The following is a 21,727-nucleotide window of genomic DNA, read 5'->3' on the forward strand; positions in this document are numbered from 1 at the left end:
GGTGTGAGGATTAGTAGGTGGTAGGGCTATGGGGAGATGGTGGCACTGTGATGGCAATATTGTGTCACTAGGAAAAGGAGAAGAAGCAGTCTAAGAGTTTTGTACTTAGAGGAGTTGGCGTGGAAAAGTTGTCATGTTTCAAGTAAGTTTAATTTAATGTGTGGAATTATGTATTAACCTTTATTATGTTAGAAAAAATGTTATTCAAATATCTCATGTCACAGATTATCTCACATTTTCAGTCTATCTCTATCCAACTACTGTCTCAGACTGCTGGATTAACCCCTTAAGGACCAAACTTCTGTAATAAAAGGGAATCATGACATGTCACGCATGTCATGTGTCCTTAAGGGGTTAAACATCACTGAAGCTTTTCCTATTCCAAATAATTACTGTAACATTCCGGAGTCAAATCTTTCCAGCAACTGATTGCCACAAGTCCTCATCATGACCTGTAGATTGTAAGCCCATCACTAAATCAAATCCTTGAGATTGGAAATGCAATATTTACCTCAATAATATCCAGTCCAGAATTGAATCCACTAAATGAGATGCACACTTGACAAAGTGCAACAGTGTAAAAGTAAAGAAGTGCTTTTCAAAAAGCAGAACTTTTTCTCACAATTCCAAACCACCAAATATTTACGAAAATAGAATGTCCAAAATGTCCAGACATTCCTTTTTTGTACAGAATAGAATCAGTCTTAGATGAACATCTTTAGTAGTACTTGGAAAACAGTACCATAATACCCTGCTCTCTTAAAGCAGCAACGTGGCTCATTAAATTAGACAATAACAATATCTATGTTACATTCCAAACAAAAAGATTAGTAGATCACTGCTGATTTATGAATGGCGAAAGGTTTTAAATATAAATATTTTTACGTTTTTTTATTTTGTTATGGTTAAACATCATATCCTTTTTAAAGGTAAGTATCATACACTAAAACCTGAGTACAGTATGCGATAACTATACGAGATGCTTTTCTTTTTTCAGTAAATTGATATCTTATCAAGCTACATTTAATTTCATATATCAGTTGCTGCTTGTCATTTTGTTAGTAATTCCAATAGAACCCCGCATACTGTGTTTACACTTAAAAAAAAAAGGATTAATTATAACAAACCTCAGATTATTGTATCAAACAGTAGTAACGAGGCAAACATTAAAATCTCCAAATTTCTTTAACCAGCTGAGCCCCTTTTCCATACAGTCTAGTTTCATGATCTACACATTTTTATTTCCCCAAAGGGGTGACATATTCTCCCCCACCCAATCACTGCGAAAAACAGGCAGCAAAACACACATTCCTTCGTGGGGTCATTATCATAAGGAATAGTTGCTCCTCCTTTGTGAATTCTGAGGCTTTCCTATTGAACTGCAAGATCTGCTGTTTTTCTCAACAGATCTCTCTCCTCACATTGATATTTCTGTGCAAGGAAGGGGTAACACATTTGGGACTCTCACAAGGACTGAAGAACAAAAACTGTGAGTATTCAGACATCCCTTGCCTTGCATGACATTTTATATTTTTAACAGTTTTTAAAAATGAATTTTAGCTTACATTTTTTTCTCCCATTCATAGTTACTGAGGTTTATATCATAACAGAAATTTGAGAGTAAACATTTTTTTTAAGCACATAATGTTTTACTGTCACTAAGTGTGAGTTAAAGGTTTTCATGATAAAATAGAAATGAATTAGATATTTATTGAAGAAAAAACCAAATACACCATAAAAATACATGTATGCTTGTTCTAAAAGCAGATCATGTACCTTAGAATAGTCACGCATACATGTTTTACATTTTAACAATTGTTTTAATGACATTACACCAGGGGGAGTGTGTATAATGCATGTCTCATTTTCATTGTGTTCTTATTTGTATGACTGTATAACATGATTTTTTTTACATGTTTATATATATTTAGGTACTATTTATGTGCATGATATTATTAAAGTTCTAAAAACTTTTTTTATGAGTTATAGACAACGCAGCTTAATTTGATAAATAACTAATTTCTCCTGATGGCAATTAATTTGTGTAAAATCATATTTTGTGTTAGAGATTCCTTGTACAGTGTTTTGATTGCCCATTGACATGCAACAGTCAATACTGCAGGTTAAGGGGGGGGGGGGGGAGACACAACGTGCTATTTTTAGCAAATGTAATACTGATTCAATTACCTAGCAACACAAAAGAAATGATGGTAAAAACTTGCGTATGGAGAGCATAAATTGATGGTTAAACTCAGGAAATATCGCTTGCTGTAATTAACGAAATGTAATTATTGTAAGCTGTTTTTTGCTTGTGGGTCTGTAGACCAGAGGAATGTGTAAGTTTCGGGGCTCAGTTAAAATTGGGATTGTTATATTCCTTGTAACAGCAATACATTGCATAGCACCTGTTGTTTTAAGTTAGAATACATATATACGTAAACTAAAATATTTCTTGTATTTTTTTAGTATTAAAAAAGTTTAAATAAAGGATGATTAACCCAATAAATGAATGTCAGCGTGGAGCAATTTGTTAATTTATCTATAACCGTTTAAGAGAGAGGTCATGATAGCTTACACAAGCTTTAAAAAGAGTATGTGGATATCTGCCTTAGACTGGAGATTTATATGATGTTGGTCATGTTACTGTGGGATGAATGCGTAAGCAGACAATTTATAGAAAAGCTTAAACGAACACTCCAAGCACCATATCCACTAGCATGCTCTGAAGTTGTTGTGATGCCAGGAGTGCCTTGGCACCTCCCCCATTGTAAGTAGTCAAAACATTTTAGAATGGTGTGACATCTTACCCGGGGTACACCAGGTGCCGCTCTTGTCTCCTGCACTGCAGTTCTTCGCTCAGAAAGAGCTCTTTGTCAGTAGTAGTGGAGTCAGGGAGAAGCACCCGGCAGATTCCAGGTAAAAAAAGGCGAACCATTATAAAATTGTTTACTCTTAAAACTGTACAAAGTAGTGGTTATGGTGCTTTAATCCTACTGATCAGTAAATGTGGTAATATTTAGTCACCTTGTGCATTGTTGGATCTGGATTAAATATTTAATTGCTTGTTTTCTGGGCAGCAAATTAATTACTGAGAGGGGTGGTGCCCCACCACTTCGGGTTTGCTCATATGACTTACAGGGCCTGGGTCACTGTCTCTTGTCCAGAATTACCCTCATCCTGCCCTAATAAAGTGAGTTGGGGAATGATCCGTCAATGTTCTTAGGGTGGAATCCACCCATTGTGATAATTGGCAGTACGTCACACAAACTGTACAGCATAAACCACTGCCCCCCCAGTGCCAGGAGGTGGATTCCGTGAGATGGGGGAGGAAATGGGGAGCTGCATTCCCTGTGGTCAATGTTCATGTGAAACATTGGCTGCAGGTTCTAGGCACACCCATGCAAACGCCACCTTCTCAGAAGTAAATACGGGCACCCAAGAGGCTGCGATTGGGGACATAGTACAAAATAAAAGTATAAAATATAGGACATAGTATTGAAGTGGGAAAAGGGTGAAGAAGAATATGATGTGTGGAATTGGGAATAAAGGTCTAATTGTTCATTTTTGTTAATAGCTTTTAGACAAAGATTGGGAATTTACAGGTCTGGTAGCTTACAACATGAGTCATAAAGCAGAGTACAGCAACAGGAATCCAAGGGGTGACAAAAAGACATAGGAGTACATGATAGCACAGGGGTTCGGGTATAATTGTAAAGTCAAGGGTTAACTCTGTAACTGGACCATGAATAGTTGCCCTTTAATCTTTCTTTGTAATCCTGAACTTGGACCCAATTTCACACCATCTGCAATGTTGGTCCTTACCTGTGCTCTTAAATCTGGACTTCCTTGATAATATTCTCCTAGCACTGGGTGTCTCTGTGACGGGCATTGAATAACCTGTACAATGAAGACTGTCCAGATATCAGGGAGTCTGTACGTGGGTTTGAGTGCATTTGTGATTGGGTTTCATGGTCTGTCACACACAAACAGAGTATCTGTCAGAGATTGCCTCAAAGAGTGCCTGTGCAATGTTCTTACAGTCCAACAGAGTAAAAGTAGGGTTATGAGTGAGTGTGAGTATTCATTGTTCACAAAAGTAGATAGGTTGGGGGCCGGGCCTGACCTCAGAGCTGAGTGGATGCGGGTTAGAGCTGCTCCTCGTGGCAAATTATCCTGTTTAAAAGCCTCAAACAGAACTATACCGAATCATATGGGCCACCAACCGGGAGCTGATTGCAGGGGCTACACGCCGGCACCAAACATGCAATATAACCTGCAGGAACCCCAGAAGGAAATACCACGACCTACAAGCGTGGTCGGCGCAGAGGAAACGGCTGCTCCCCCGTCGCCTTCACCGGCTGACCTCTTGAATATGGGCACCCGTTCCCCCCCCTCTCTGGACCGGTGGGGGTTATCCTGGTCCCAGGAGGGCCCCCTTGGGCGCTGTGGCTGCACACCCTGCTAGCCCCAAAATGGCGGCGACCGTCCCGGAGCAATCCGTCGCAACACAAGAGCCTGACATTCTGGCGCGGCTGTATGCTGTATTAGAGGCCTTTTGGGACAAACTAGAAGAGATGGAAGATAAAGCTGATCGACGCTAGACATTTCAAACCTTGTTCCTCTTTATACAGCGATACTAGGAAATGTCCCATATAAGCTTGTCCTCCCATATCCAAACTGTCAACACGTTTAATCCGACTTATTCACATACAAGCCTTGTTTCGTAGCTGACATGTTAGTCTACCTCTTGCTCATTCTACATTCTACTATTATATAAAATGTGCAATGTTACTGGACGCCAACAAATGTCTCTAAATGTTGATAAATATGCTAGCAATAGCTGTTGTAGCATCGCTGGCCTTATTGTATTTTCCATGCACGACAAAATAAATAAAATAAAAAAAAATAATAATAAAATTCACAACATTGTTGAAAAAAAAGTAGACAGGTTTTGCCTTCAAGTTAATTTTGTGCATAAATGAATTCATGTTTTTTTTAGGGGCTGTGACGTACACTGCTACACTGTTCAGAACAGGTATGTACATTGCGTTCGCATAACATTATAAATATAGTAATTATAATTCTCTGTATTCTCTGAAAAAAATCTTAACAGTTCACACTATGGTTAGTTCCCACTACAGAAGAAATCAGTACATTTGCATTCTGAGTGGCTCTACTCACATGAGCAGTCCAGAACCTGTAGAAGGAAGAAAGAAGTCCTTTAATACACTTTAATTTGGTTTATTTAGATAGTCAGGTATACACACTGAGAACATGCAAAAATTAATTAGTACCCTAAAATGGGATAAAACACACAGACGACTCTATTACAGAAAATCTAATCCAGCCAATTTAAGGTTTTTATAATAAAAGAACAGTTTCATTGTGTTACAATCTTTCCCTAAGCACAGTGAACCCCTATTCACACCTTCAATTGTCAAATGTTGACATATACTATGCATGGCTGATTAATCCCCATTAGCGGTTTACATTCTTTTTGCTTTCAAAATTGAATATGTTTGATTTGAACATAGATTACGATTGTCAGGAAAATAATTAAGGTGATATTGTATCAGTCTTGTAATTGTCAAGATTAAGTATCGAAATCTTAATAACGCCTCTCAATTTGCTATGAATTAAGTTTGTTGGCCCAATTCATCAATCTAAGACTACGATAATATGTTTAATTGTTTTTGTTGGGTTTTTTCCCGTATAAGTATTTCGACATGAAATTAATGGTTCAATCACGTACTCGTAGGATGTTCATTTATACCCACAAGGCAATTTATTTAATAGGTTATGATTTTTTTGGGGGGGCGGGGGGGCTTCCACTTACAATTTAATGATTCTGTAATGTTTTTTTCTAGACCAATATTATTCTAGATATCTCTTTGGATATATCAAGCAGAAGTCTGCATCCAAGGAATCGTTCCATCTTAAAACTGTGCAAATACATTGTGTGGTATGGTTATTAGAATGAAATCTGCTCATAAATTGCTGCCAAATTGCTTCATAGCATATGTCTGTCATATATTTGTAAATAAGATGTCTCTTAGTTGGATGAGTGCCCAATGGCTCTGTATCTACAATCCAGATTCTACCAGCAGTGTCTAGAAAATGGAATGGAATCGGTATAAAAACATGAAAAGGGAAAAATGTATATCTTTCACAGTCCACTTGTCTGCCAAGACATTATTTTTATATGATTTATATAAATGAACCACAATTAGGGAATATAAATCACCTGTGTTCCGTTCTTTAAGAGCTGCTTTTCCTTGTTGTATTATCACTTTTCCATCAGCTATTTCTCTTTTTTGGTTCCACCACATGGACTTTCTTTTCCATCCTTTTTTCTCCTCCAGGGCAGTGTTCTGTCTTATTATCACGTTCTTAATAAATGAGTTTAACAACTTTTTATGGTATGAAATGTACACACACACACACATAAAAATTATGGCCCAAATCATCTTTCTTTACCCGGTCATTATACTTCCAATCTTGGTTCAATCGCAGGTGTGTGACAGCAAGAAGCTCTCTCTCTCTCTTAATGTTATGGTAGAACATTTGTCCTAGTTCTCCCCCAACTAGGCCCAATGAATGGCAAATGGATCGGCTTCCAACTTTAGCAGCACTGCAGAAGCAGGAAGTGCGTTACCCAGGAGGAAAGATACCCAGAGTTCATTGGGAACCCAGATAAGAGGGCAAAACATTACTTAAAGGGAAACTGTAGTGCCAGGAATACAAAACTGTATTCTTGGCTCTACCACTCTCCCTGCCTCCCCCCTCCCTCACGCACACATTCCCCGGTAAATAAAGGGTTAAAACCCATTATTTACTTACCTTTTTCCCAGCACCAATGTCGCTCAGTGCTGGGTCGACGCTCCGCCCTCTCCCCTGTCCTGCGACTAGCGGGGTCCAAGGCGCATGCACAGAAAATGCCGCCCGTGCATTAGACCTCTCCATAGGAAAGCATTGAATCACTGTTTTCCTATGGGGGAAAATCTGACACTGGAGGTCCTCATGCAAAGAGTGAGGACGTCCGGCATCAGATACCAGACAAAAGGTCCGTTTCAGTTCAGAAAGCCCTCTAGTGGCTGTCTGGTAGACTGTAAGCTGCAATTCAAACATTGCAGTTTAAATGGAACTGTAGTGCTTATAATTGCAGTACGAAGTGCAAAAGGGACAGTGCATCCAGACCACTTCAGTTAGCTGAAGTGGTCTGGGTGTCTACAGTGTCCCATTAAATGGTTTGCCACATAGAGTTGAACTAGGCCAGGGTATACCTGGCATAACACTACAGCAGGCTAGTTATGATGCTTTGTGTAACCCTTTACACTCCCAAGCCCCATCAGGAGATGGCACTTAGAAGCAATAAAGTTCTACTTCCCACCACATCCATTGGAATCACAGTTTGTAAGTTCAACGTTGAAGGAACTGTGGTTGCACTATCTGGACAGGGAAGAAAAAGGAAACTTTCAATGGTTGCAACCAATTTTCTGAGAAGGCAGGTTTTGACTGCAAAAGACCTGCAGCAAGACTTGGTGGCAACAGGCCCAATGGATTAGCGGTATGTATGAAGGAAGAAGAATGAAGGATACACTGAAAAGAACTCTCTGCCTACAGTAAGGCATGGTGGTGGCTCGGTGATGGTTTTGGTGTTAGTGTTGGTAATAACTTTGTTTTAGGTATGGGGTATATCTGTTGTATCTTTACGTGGAGGCACTGGGAAGAAGTACTTGATATACATTTTACCAAACTATCCAAATAAGTTACTGTCTAACGCCAACAGGTTTCAATAATGCTAAAGCCGACAAATACTACAGTAGAGAATCCGAAGTCCACGTGGCTCTACAATAATGTACATAATATGTACAGTCTAGGCTTTAGTGCACAATTAATTCTGGATTTTCTTCTAGACACATAATTGTTTGAGGATTGGTATTTTCTGGTCATCTAGATAAATCTAGACAGTCTGTGCTACCAGAGTGTGGATTGAGTGCTCTTATTAAACAGTTGTGTAATTGCGCAGTACTCCAGTTCCAAAGTTCCATCAACAGAACATGTTTCAAGGATTGTGACTACAAAGAAGATGTTATACAATATATTTTGTAGGATGGAATTCTAAACTGAATTTCTGGAGGTTTTTTTATCCTGTTGCGAAAAAAAATACCATAATTACCGTAACAAAAATTTATATTAATCTTAGATATCTGACTATCTGACTACTGTTTCTAGCTTGCATTCTTACTTCTATTCTATGTGCTCAAAGCTTCAATATGACTTCCATATTTTCAGCTCTTCTTGCCCTTTCCTATTGTATGCTAATCTAATGTGTATGTTATGCACACAACTAGACCTTTAGTGTAACATTCTAAAATGCAAGTAACATTCCTAGACTTCATTAGAAAGCCCTATGATGGAGGTTGTGAAGGAAGACTAATGTCTTTTCCAATAACATTTCGGGAGTTAGTCAGAGTGTCTGGCACACTAATTAATGCATTAAGAATCTTACATCTTGAATGATCTTTGTTTCCATACAATACATTTCACTTCATAATGATGAAAATATTCCTTCTTTTATATGAGGTTCCCCTGTTCACTTTATAACTGCTGAGAATAAATTGAGTTACTTTATAAAGACTTGCATGCAGATAGTTTATTAAAATCAATAGTAAATGGGCACTCGGAGCACCATAACCACCACAGATTATTACAGTGCTTATGGTGTCTTTGGATGACATCTCCACAGTTATAGTCAAACCAGTTTGTATAAAAACAATGACCATAACATCATCTATTCTAAAGCTCTTCATACTTTCTTGTGGCTCAGTGGATTTATGCATTAGTGCCACCAACTCTGAATAGCTTTGAAAGTCTAACAGCAAACAGGAAAAAAATGGAGGAACTGTATCCAAAGACTACCTAAACCATAACCACTGTATTGGAGGCCCTCTGTGCCCCGCACTTAGACAAGTCAAAGGAAGTATTTTGTTTGCTCAGAAATACCTGCACCAATCGGCAAAGCACATTAGCATAAAAGTTTCATACTCGCACTCGAAAACTAAATTAGCAAATAAAAATTGACGTTGTGCGATAACATATATCAGGGCTCAAAACGCGCCCATGGCTGGTAAATGAGTGGAAATATATGAATAACATACGTGTAAGAAATAAAAGCATTTATTTTGGGGAGGGGGACTATTCACAATAAAGTTAACTGATGGGAGAACAGCTGAAGTAAAAAAATAAATTAAAAAAATATAGCATTGTAAAAAGAAATAAAAAGTAAATTAATGAGAGAATAGAGGATATAGAGTTGGCTATTTTAACCTTAATTTCACAGAATCTATTTTACATTCCCCAAAATTAACTTTTTTTGTTAGGGAAAAAAAAATGCATAGGGACCTATCAAAACTCTCACGATAATCATAAGGAAGAGAAGCATTTTATTAATTTTAAAAGAAAGGGGGCCACATTATAGACCAGCTGTTATGGATTTTACTAACTGACCACAAGAATGTTGAAAAGAAGGGAACATTGAGTTTAACATCTGGAATAAAGTAGGTCTGTCTGCGAACTGTTTCCATAAGAGATCAGAGTTTTTAAATGCAAAATCCATATTACAGAGGTGTACATTGTATCCATACGTTCATGTAGACCACTGAGATGGAGATAGAGCTCAGTGTTTAGAACTCCAACTGCAATGTTTCCGGTACCTGTTGGAACCACAGGTTCTGCTCCCAGCAGGGCCAAATCACCCTTTTATCCACCCGAGGTTGATAAAATAATTACCTTTCATTGGGGGAATAATAATCTCAAAATACTTACAGGGTTATTCTCTATAGTGAGAATTGCTAAGAATTCAAAGTGAATTTCAAACTTTAGGTCAAAATTGTTGACTTAGAAGAAATCTCCAAATAAATTCTGTTTTTCATTTTAGCACTTAGGTCTAACTTTGAAATAACCCTGAAAGACTCATTCGAAAACCATGAAAAGCTTAGTTTGCCCTTTGGATTACATGACTTGATATTATAATAAGCTAAATAAATAAAAACCTTTCTCCCAACCCTTCTCAATCTAGAAGGACTTTCCTATTTGGGACTCCTATCCCTCCATCTTGGTTTTTTTTTTTGTTTTGTTTTTTTGTTTTCTTTCTTTCTGTAGACGTCAGAGAACCTCCCAAAAATAATTCTGGTTGTCAAAGTGCTGCTTGTGACAGGGTGTACTACTTGTCACTAGTGATAAACATCACATCACTGGCATTCTCACAATATGTACCTCTCTTGTCCCAACTTCTTACCTTCCAATGTTGTAAGGCACGTAGAACGCACCTCGTACTGTTTTATTTATTTATAACACAGAATCCATCACACTACACTCATTTAATAAAGACCAGGTTCAAAGCTCACAAAATTTTAGTATTTAAAAAAAAAAACAAATAAAACATCTGATTTGGCAAAACTAATGGGGATTTAGTTACAATAAATAATGATCCATTGGAGCCTTCGACAACGCTAGACATACAATATGTATGAATTCAAGAGGGCTACACAAACATAAACATGCATACATTATAAGGTTGAATGTAAGGTCCTGCCTTCTTGGTTTCATATATATATATTGTAAATGTATTTTTTTTTTTGTGGACATTCATTATCTGGTCTTCTTAATTTGCTATAATGCTTACAAATCACTGTACTAAAATGCAGTAATTGATTAAATAAGAATGTATCATTCATTGAACATATTTCTATAGTAGCTTTCTAGCTGTGGCCTTGAGTGCGTCCTTTTTTTCTTTCAACTCCACACAACCAAATTTAATTGCATATGGTAGACGGCAATTTGAACATCTGTCAAGATTAGGAAGAACGAACAGTGAACTTGACAGCATTATTACGTCTTTTTTTTTTTTATCGTTTTTTCCCCTTTTTGTATTTAGACATGTTTTTGCATCCACTTCACGAAGAAGTAATTAAAACGTTGAGTCCATGCTTGGATGGAGAAGGAGGACATATCCGTTCTGTCTGCAATTAAAATAGTTAACTAGTGGGTTTTTTCACTACAAGCGTTTTGGCGTCCTGTGTTCATCAGAGATCTTGTACAGTTCTTAGGAAAACAGTCTGTAATTATGGCTACTCAGACTTTTTCGAAGTCTCCAAGCATTATTAATTTCTTTGGGAGGAAATAAAAAGTACGGCACCATTACAATGGAACTTATACAAACCTAGGCCCTTAATTTAAAGTTGCTAGATAATGATTAAATATTTTTGGATAAACGTTTTAAATGATTTACTATTGTAATGAAAAATATTTTACGTTTGTAATACTTTGACAACTTTTATATATGATATATTTTTCTTGATACCAAATAATTTGAAAAGCTTATCCAAGAATATTAAATTAAGGCCTTAGTTATAAAATATTTCATATTTTTTCATAGACCTAGTTTTTGGCACATACGGCGATTATGACAAACGCTCCTTCCCATGTACTTTTGCCACAGACTCCTGGAGGAGCCGGCTGGCTAGCCTCCTGCCCAAGGACTATGGGTCATGTACAAGACATGTTAAATGGCTTGGTTCATGTAATTTTCCGTTTGGAGACCGAACAACTGCATGTACCAGAGACCACCTGCATGCTTGTTAAGCCCAATTGACACCTTGTAGCGATTTCCACCTCAGTGTTCTAATTGTTTGTCTGGGAACAAGGTGGCTGCCACCTCGTGGTCATTCATATGAACGGCGGCCACCTTGTTCCCGCGAAAGCAGACAGCGGTGTTTGAGCGTCGAGCTCCTGGAACTAAAATCGGACACTGAAACTCCTGAACACCCTGGACTTCCATAATCGAGTGCGTTCGTTTCTGTACAACCTGGAAAGGCACTGTTCGGTGCAATCATTCGCATAGATGAGGTGAACAAGCTACACATTGTAATTATTATTTTATTATTATTTATAGAGCGCCAGCAAATTCCATAGCGCTGTACAATGGGATGGATTATATTCGGTATTTTATTCACTTGGGTACTCCTTAAGGAGACCAACCACTAGCACTGATTTCATGGAACTATTTCGGTTCGGGCCTTGTGTGCGGTCGGTCCAAACTTTGCCTCAGTTGCGTTTCGGCTTTGTTCATGGGATCCGAGTGCTATTTGGACAACTTGGGCGCTCAGATCCAGGCTATCCGAGGATGTATAGACTGTGGGGGTGCCTACGCGGGAAATATGGTTTAATGTGTTTTTTATATTTTATGCTGAGTCACAGTGATACTGTATTTCTTGGGCATGTTGTGGGTGTGTTTATGGGTGTGTCTTGGGCGTGTTCACTGTACTCAGATTTTGTATGTATGCAGGCCATTTGGCCAGATTAAAACATGCCAGTTGTACTCCCAGAACTATGTGTTGTCTGGTTACTGGGAGGGAAAAGGGCTAATCATTGTTCCAGCTTGTTCCAGCTCTTGGAGGAGGATTCAGTGGGGAAAGTCCTTGTAAGGACTAGAGCTCCCAGGACTGTGTGTCGTCCAGTCCCTGGGAGGGAATAGGGCTAGTCCCCTGTTCCAGCTAGGAAGCGGTCCTTGGTGGAGGTACAGGGAGCTCCATTACAGCGATATTTGGTGATTTAGACACTATGGTTACCCTATTCAGACTTTATATTTTGTTTCAAGAATTGTGGTAACTCAGAATTCTAAATGCAACATTTTGGCCAAAATAGTCAAGCGATAAAACCAGACGAACTGGATCATTTTTTCTACAATTTGTCAATTTGAGATTCAGTTAGAACTTGAATGTTATAGTCTGAATTTATGGTTTTCAATTTACTACAATTTACCATTTAGTGAATAGCCCCTAACATGTTATAGATCCATTTGTTAATTATAATAAAAACACGTTCCCTTTAGATTACAATTCTAGGTCAGGTCTACTTTGCCTTTGAGATGTATGCCCTAAACAGTGAAATTGGGACAGTAGTCCATAGATTGCAACATTTAGTGGAAATTAGTCAAGTTGCAAAAAAATACCCTTTATTCGATAATTTGGCCAGGTTGCTGAATGCCCTGTGCTTATGAAACAGAACAAATTTCATAAGCAATTCATCATTCTCAATATTTTATGTGTTTTGTTTGTTTTTTTTGCACTGAAAATATGCTTTTAATGTTAAAGCCACAAGCATGTTACAAAGATTGCATTTATGCTAGGTAGTAGCTATTGCTAATTGTTGAATGGTAAGTTTGAGAACTATCCCCACGTACATGTGCTACACAACACCCTTGGTAACAAACTGCAATGATTTTGAAATGTGTGTTTTTTTTTTGGTTTTTTTTTATTTTTAATTTACTTACCTGTCTGTCTATGCTCCCTTCACAGAGACAGCCATGAAAAAGCTAATTGTTCTTTTCGTTGGTGTATCGGTCCTTTTCCTGGGATATGGAGGTTGGTATGACGATGGGTTAGGGGAAGAGAGAGTTCAAATTTAACTACGCACATCTATAAAAAATGCTGATTGTATAACACGGTTACATCATATGACAAATTTAAAGTCCGCCCATGTTCCTTTAAAAAATTTACAGCACAGTACATTTTGTTTGTGCGCTTTCACGTGGTTATGTAAAAGACAAGAAACCATAATTTATATATATTTTTTTAATGGTTTGAATGTATGTTGGATGACATCCAAAAACATCCAAATTCCAAATCAGGAATGTGTTTATGACTGGGAAGTCGGCAGGAACAAATCTGATAATGGCTCTTAGCCAGCTTTTTTTTTTTTTCTTTATATTTTAATAAAAAGAAAAATGCTTAAAAATTTAAAATTATACAATTGGAGTTTATTTCCGTTAATCTTAATTTCACGATAAAATGAAATGCATATGTAAAGATGTTCGCATGTAGTGCTGTATCAGGTTTACATTGTTGCTAGGTAAAATGCTAATATCCTTAGTTACTAAGAAAGGTCACATGATATTGGCACATTCACTGCGGTGGAATATCTAAGCTAATCTACCTGAAAACATTGTGGGGGTGCACAATAAGACATCATTCCTAATGTTAACAGTTAACACCCAATTTAAAATTAGATTTTTCAATATGTATCCTGTATAGAGATTTTACTAATAATTGTAATAATTCTGTACACATGACTTGCTTTGACTACACAATCCTCTATTCACACTGACTGCAGAATTGTATTTTTCACAGGAAATAAGTAAAACAATAAACAGAGAGCCGTGTTAATGCCATGTTAGTGCTTTCACAGTATGTCCCATTACGCCATAGTTTGAGAGGTACATAGTGGGTTTTCTCTCTCTGAGTCCGTCCAAAAACACAGCATTGATTGGCATCCACTCCCAACACTCCGACCCACCAGATTATGCAGAATATGTTGTGTAGAGGTTCAGCCAGCAGATATATAGTTGACCCTGTCTAACAGTATCACATAAACATGTAGAAACGTAAACTGATATTCTTTATTGGTCTTTATTTTGCACGTTCCAAGCTATATTTATATTTTATCATTACTTTGTAGAGATTAACAATAACATTTTGCACAATTATGTTTACATTAAAAGAACACTATAGGGTCAGGAACACAAACCTGTATTCCTGACCCTATAGTGTTTAACCCACCATTTAGGTGGCTTGTCCCCCTCTAGAAAATGTTAAAACTCACCTTATTTCCAGCACCGTGTGGGTCCTCCGACGCTGGCCCCGCCCCGATCCACATCCTAGTTAACACCATTAGAATGTCCGATATTTAGCCAATCCAATGATTTCCCATAGGGAAGGCATTGGATTGGCTGAAATTGGCAAGGAGGCGGTATGGGGCGGGTCAAACACTGTTTTGGCCAATCAGCACCTCCTCATAAAGATGCATTGAATCAATGCATCTCTATGAGGAAAATTCAGGGTATCCATGCTGAGCATGGAGTCGCTGAACTTTAGTGTTGCCTACTGTGCAGCATTGCCCCAGGAAGCACCTCCAGTGGCCATCTGAGGAGTGGCCACTTGGAGGTATGCCTAGGCTTTAATGTAAACACTGCCTTTTCTGAAAAGGCAGTATTTGCATGAAAATGCCTGAAGGCAATGATTAAACTGACCAGAACAACTACATTAAGCTGTAGCTGTTCTGGTGACTATAGTGTCCCCGAGAGTAAATTTCTTCTAATTGACAAAACAAAACTCGCTTCTTGTTTCTGATGTTGTTAAAGGAACTCTCTGGGCATTGTAACAATACACAAAAATCAGTACCCTATCACTATCAGCAGTGATTGATTTAAGGCGTCCTGATTGAAGTTTTGCTCATGGAGCAGAAGTACAGAGCAGGTTGATCAGGTGCCTGCTTGAAGACCTTGGGGTTATTTCATTCATTCATTAATGGTTTAACCCCTTCAGGTAAGCCAGTGCTCAGGACCTCTGCACCCCATAACAACTTTATTGTGGTAAAGTTATGGTGCCTGGATTGTCCCTTTATACATTTTTGACAAGCAGCTAGCCACTGGGTCACCAAGAGACAGGGGACTATCAGCACTGCTGTACAGATAACAAATTGCTGTGTTGGGTGATAGACTGTATGTTCTGTCTCAGCCTATCACTGGTCTTACATTGCGAGTCGCTGTATGTGCTGTACTCACAATGGGCACCCAGTGATAGGTTGACCGCATCAACTGACAGACTATCACCAGAACCGAGAGTTAAAATTCTTTATTCGTATGGCAGCCAAGCAGTGGGAAGGGGAGGCTGTGACCCAGCTTTGGTGTTAAACTATTCAAAAATAGTTTCATACCATAAGATAAGGCAGCACACAGGGACTGCAGCTTCCTTAAAAAACCTCAATAATATAAAGTTATTTTGAGGGTGCTGAGTCCCAATGAAGCAATAACTATGATCCACATGACCATCCCACCTGCTATGTACCTGATATAATACAAAGTCACCGATCAATAGACTTAGTATACATGTTATTTGGCTGAATATAGGTGGTGCACACATGCACAGAATGTACCTTCCAGTTGTGGTTGCTATAGCGATGACTTAGAATGTTACCTTTTTGCTGCTGTATATTTGAGCTGCTAACCAGTAAATACCAGGATACAGACAGTATCTGTAGGTGCGGACAATAGCAGAATTATGCCAAAACTCATGGGCCTGAAAGTTTAAAGCCTGGCTGTTATTAATAAAACCAACTTGGAAACAAGCCCATAATGTTTTTTTTGTTTCCAATGTTGTGTAGAAACTTGTGTAACCTAGAACGTTGTGTAGCCTCATGAATTCAGTGTTGTTATGTGATTTCCAGTAGACTAGGTAAATTACTAATCCATCCCTAGCTCTCGTAACCCATCATTGCCAGTAAGGTTGGTCAGTTTTTAGATTGATAATGGAGAAATTAAATTAAATAGTTTGTTATAGTGCATAGAGCGTCCTGGGATGGTCCAGAGATTAGCGCCCATGTAAAAACCCAGTCTGTAGATTTGTCACTATTGACATCAATGTGAAGAGCCTACTGCAGTGTATGATTCTAGAAATGCAGGCAATATACTTCTAATACCAAAGAAATACACGCTTGCTAAGCTAAAACCTTCCTGAGTATGAGTGTCAGTCTATACCTGGTCATTTACTTGGTCTGGACAACCCCCAGTATAGAAAATTACTGATTAAAATTGGGTGAAATGATTGGGACAATTAATCCAAACCTTAAGTAGAGCCCAGCATGCCCCAGTCAAGGGGTCATCGCCCCAATAATTTGACCTTCAGCCCTGCCTAGATCAATGGTAACAAGTTTTTACATTATACTATCAGCACTAAGTAAATTACCAGCGTAGAAAGAGTAATCAAGTCATCAGGTTAGCCTAACGTGAATTAGATCCGTTAAGCTACGATTCTGACACGGCACTTCATATTCAAGTTTATTAATGCAAACGCGTTATTTTATAACAGATTCTATTCAACACGTCTTAAAATAGCTTTAAACGTTTCTAAATGAAAGGAGTGTTAAATCAGAGTATAAAGTGTAATTATTTTTCATAATGTGTTCAGCATCCTGCCAAAAGTATTTTTAACCCCTTAAGGACCAAACTTCTGGAATAAAAGGGAATCATGTCATGTCACGTGTCCTTAAGGGGTTAATGTGTGTTGTTGAAATAGATAAATAAAAAATATATAAAAAAAATTGCTACATTAAGCTGTGTTTTTACTACACAGTAAAGTAGATATCACACAAATGGTGTGTGGTTTTTGTGTGTGTCACATTTTTTGGGAGAAACAAAATAATTTTATATGCAAGTAAACCATTTTTTTGCTACAAATTATTAATTTTAAGACAAGCTCCTAAAAGACTTCCTTATTAAATCTGTTGGTAAAATTAGGGGACTAATTATGTATTTTATAACTATATAAATACATGTTGCACTGTAAAATGCACACATTATAATGAATAGAGAGATGACTGAATGTATAGATAAAACATCAAATACAATTTGCAAATAAAATACGGTTTGCATTAATAGTCTATTCCGAACAGTACTTTATACAGCTGCCCAATTATTTATGGTTCTATAAAGGATGTCAACTGAAATAAAGGCCAAATAGATCTCTTGCCAGACGCCTCCTGTGAGGCAACGGGGCACCTGACAGCTTCAATACAGACACTTGTTTGCTTGGAATAGTTCCTAGCAATGCTTCGCAATTTTGCTCAAAAGAACTTTTATAGATGGGAACTGTTTGAAAAGTTAACAAGATGAGGCAGTTTTTGAACAGTAAACTCCAGCTGAGAGACGGTAAAAAGGAAGAAATAATTGTTTTACAGTGCTTCCAAGTTTAGCTGTAGATTAGAAAAGTAAAAAAAAAACCAAAAAAAAACACATACAACACACACACACACACGCACACACACACAAAAAAAATGAAAAAAATAAAATTAGAAGTTCAAGATTTTAAACTGGGAAGGGTAAGAATCTGTACTAAACATTTCCTTGTTTTGATGTCACTTTCAGGGCAAGCACAGTCTCACGACAATAGTGTCTTTCTTCACTACCCAGAATGCTCTTTTAGAATGTTAACCTTTTTGTCTTTGCGTGCTTGTCCCAGGGAATTCTCAAGCACAGCACAATGGGTCTTATACATATACCACTTCTAAGGGTACCCTTAAAAGTCGCCTGTTTTTCCGTGCCTATAAAACGCATACTAATATCTGTGATGAAAACACAAGGGGTACTGTGTTGTTGAAGCTTGAATGTTGTCACGTTGCTTTTTTTCAAAAAATTGTTTCAAAGTTTCACAGTTTTAAAGCTTCCATAGACTTCTTGGAAAAGTTTTGTGAAATGTTCTCAAACTTATTTTTGTTGTTGTTTAAGGTGCTGAAGAAAATCAAGAATTTATACATAAGGTGAGATTCAAATGAATTAATCCTTAAATTAATATAAAATATCTCAATCCATTGAATATGATTGATGTGCTTTGTGATACACTGAACTACATTGAGACATAACCCCCCAAGCATTTCTTCTATGATAAAAACACAGACATTAGCACTGGACTCAAACTCCCATTACTATGGCATTCATCAGCTCAAATGTATAACAAAACCAAACCAAAGTAAAGTTGCCAGCACGCTGCAGTGGCAATTGAAGTGGTACTAGAATTTTCTGTTATTTACAGGAGCACTCTAATTTGAAAAAAAAAATCCCCCCCCCCTTCCCCTCCGCATGCACCACTAGAAAATGTTAAAACTCACCTTATTTCCCTTGGGTATTATTGTACTTATTTAATTTTTAATCCGGATCCTGTGAACCTCTGGCAGTGGCAGAAACAACGGGGGCAGAACCTCTGCTTTTATAGCCAACATATTATTATGAATATCTGCTAGTTATGTCTTCGACTGGAGACTGGACCAAGAGATCAGAACAAAATATAACTATTTTGCCTGCTATTTATATTTTGGCACCTTACATCAATGTAGATACGCCAAGACAGCTAGCAATACCCAATGGTTTCATAATCTGTGCGCTAATGGTAACTAAATGTGAAACTTTGTGTCACCAAAACCCAACTTAGTGGATCCTACTGCTTAGTTACTAGACATGTTACAAAACCACAATGTATTTGTATAAGGTATGGGCACCATTTACAAATATAATTATTTGCTTAATATATATATATATATATATATATATATATATATATATATACACACTCTTATATTTGCTTGAGGCATTAGAAAATGCTTAGAACACCTGGGTACAAATATAGGTCCACAAGCGAAGATTAAATGAAGACTTAAAATGTGCTATTATAAATAAATGTAATGTAATGTATAAATAAATGTATTTTTGTTTGTAGTCCTTGCTATTCAAGCAAAGCATTGACGTTCCAAAGATGAATAGATCAAAAGAAAAATGGAAACAATAGGAAGTGAATTATTGACTGACATGCAAAATCAAGTTTATACAGTGGCATACCAACGCTAAATGGAATGAAGTTAATGAAAAGACATTGTGTTGTGCTTGACCGAGGATTAGCTAAAAAAAAAAAAGTTCGATTCAACTTTGTGTCTTCAACAAAAACCAAAAATTCAAAATCCAAAGACACTCTGATTGCTAAAGTCCTCCCTAACCATCCAAAGTATTACACCGGGGTAGGAAACATTTTGCACTCCAGGTGTTATGAACTACATCTCCCGTGATGCTCTGCCAGAATTATGGCTGTAAGAGTATAATGGAAGATATAGTCCACAACATCTGAAGTGCTAGGGTTGCCTACCGCTGTACTATTGTGTAAAAAAAAATGCGCGATGCCTTTAAATATTTAAAGAAGTTTACACATATGTATATTTTGCGTAGCTATATATATAGAAGGCGTATGCCTGAAGTTGTGGGAGGGATTTTAAGCCTATTTAAACCCATCAAACCCCTTACTCACCTGTCTTCGACGATTTCGGAAATTTCGGAAATTCCCGCCTTCATTTCCGCTTCACAGACCTCTGACGTCAATCTGCCGCGACGCTCGTACACAGCCCGCCAGTTTTTCGTGAGTATTTTCCATACGCATGGAAGCCTTTCGTCGGTTCATCCAAACCGTAAGTCCATTCAAGTAATCTTCCTTCTAAATTACGTTCCGTACGCATATTTCTTTCGACGGTATGCAATTGTCTGTACAGCCAGTTCGTCTCAATTCACTGTTCGGCAATGTTATTAATCAGTTCGCAAAGGGGAAATTCTTCTCGCACGCGTGTAACCTTGTAACTGGCAAATAATATATGGATATAAGTGCAATATGTTAGTGTATAATGGTGCCATCACATAATTGTCCTTTTGTTGAAAGAAAATATGAAATTGGCCAGTCATTTAAGGAGCTCGACTCCTTGTTCTTTTAACCCTGACTACACTTGGGCTTCTTCAATTTCGGTGTTACCTTTATCTGTCTTGTTTTCTGAGTACCTGCATATCGTTATTTAAATATACCCCACTCATTAGGGTTGCAATTTGAGGCAGCGTATTCAATTCATGACCAATCAATAAAGTACATTTTACACCTCCTCTACATTTACGTCAGCCGAATACATTCAATATTTACAAAATCCTTCGGAACATTCCGCAACCCTATACTTATCGCATTGTACATTGCTTGATATTATGTAGGTACTGTAAAAGTTCATCCCAATCCGATACAATACCATGTCATGGCACGCAGGCACATTACTAGGTGTGTTACTTTGTTATATCTATACATCCATTCACATATATGCACTTCATACAAATATACAACAATGCACACGTGTGTATATCAAACATGGGGTTGGGAAGGTTCAGAAGCCAGTAGGGGAAGCAAAGCAACGTTTCATTCACTGTATTTTCCCTACATGCACTTTGCGTTCAGAGATTGGCAGTGGAGTTTGTGATGTGACATATAATTGCAGCGGTTACTTACAACCTTGTCAATACTTTTACAGGTTATCCTGTGTAACCGAGTGGATAGCGGGTTCTGCAAATTAATGTGACTTTCACTTGAACCAATCTCATGTTCTATAATACAGAGCAGAGAGTGGCATTCATGCCCAAGGCATGAAGGGGTTAATGTGCCCCCCTTTGCTTGCTGTATTCCAATATTAACAGTCATGTCTGCGTAGATGACTTGGATCTGCACACCTGTTAGATTGCATACTCTCCAGCCTTAGAATACTATTAGACTCATTCTGTGCTACCTGCAAAGTGCAGACTGAGCCGCTAACACGCTGCATACAGATAATCTTTGTATACTGTGTCTTCTCTACATTACACTGTCTGTATACTGGGTAGGAAGGTGTTCCCCCTCTTCTCCCCACAGCCCCCCTCTCCCATTGTCTGTGCACAGTTGCAGATTCATGGTAATCAAATTTTAATAGAGGATTTCAGTACACGGAGTAACTGCTTCCCTCGGCTGAGTTAGATCCTTCATACAATAAACGTAAACCCCACAGGGGGCTTGATTAACAAGCTGGTGGCATTACGGGAAGCCATACCGGCATCTGATTTGGAGTGCAGATCATATGTAGACTTGAGGGAACGCCGCACTGACTTTCTTTAACCTGCTCATCATTGTGGGGGTCATTGAAACAATGTATTTACACTGCAAACAAAGCATTGTCTGAACCAGTCCTAATTCATCTTCAGTCAGTGCAGCAATATGCGTTAGATAAAAGTACTCCTACGCAGTCAAGCACGTATGTTACTGGACAAGTGCATTTAAGTTCACGCTCAGCA

The 21,727-nt window shown here is 37.9% G+C and overlaps 1 protein-coding gene across 1 annotated transcript in view; it reads left to right on the forward strand.

Moving 5' to 3' along the window:
* Nucleotides 1–1,257: 1,257 nt before the first annotated feature.
* Nucleotides 1,258–21,727, forward strand: part of LOC134577677 (glutamate receptor U1-like) — a 45,880-nt gene continuing 25,410 nt past the window's right edge. Inside the window, exons 1-4 of the mRNA XM_063436538.1 lie at nt 1,258–1,489; nt 5,000–5,035; nt 13,362–13,427; nt 18,344–18,375. Coding sequence (XP_063292608.1) covers nt 13,370–13,427; nt 18,344–18,375 — 90 coding nt within the window. The 5' untranslated portion in view covers nt 1,258–1,489; nt 5,000–5,035; nt 13,362–13,369. The remainder of the gene's footprint in view (nt 1,490–4,999; nt 5,036–13,361; nt 13,428–18,343; nt 18,376–21,727) is intronic.

This window comes from Pelobates fuscus, chromosome 11, assembly GCF_036172605.1.
Source record: "Pelobates fuscus isolate aPelFus1 chromosome 11, aPelFus1.pri, whole genome shotgun sequence".
In the NCBI taxonomy this organism is placed as follows: domain Eukaryota; kingdom Metazoa; phylum Chordata; class Amphibia; order Anura; family Pelobatidae; genus Pelobates; species Pelobates fuscus.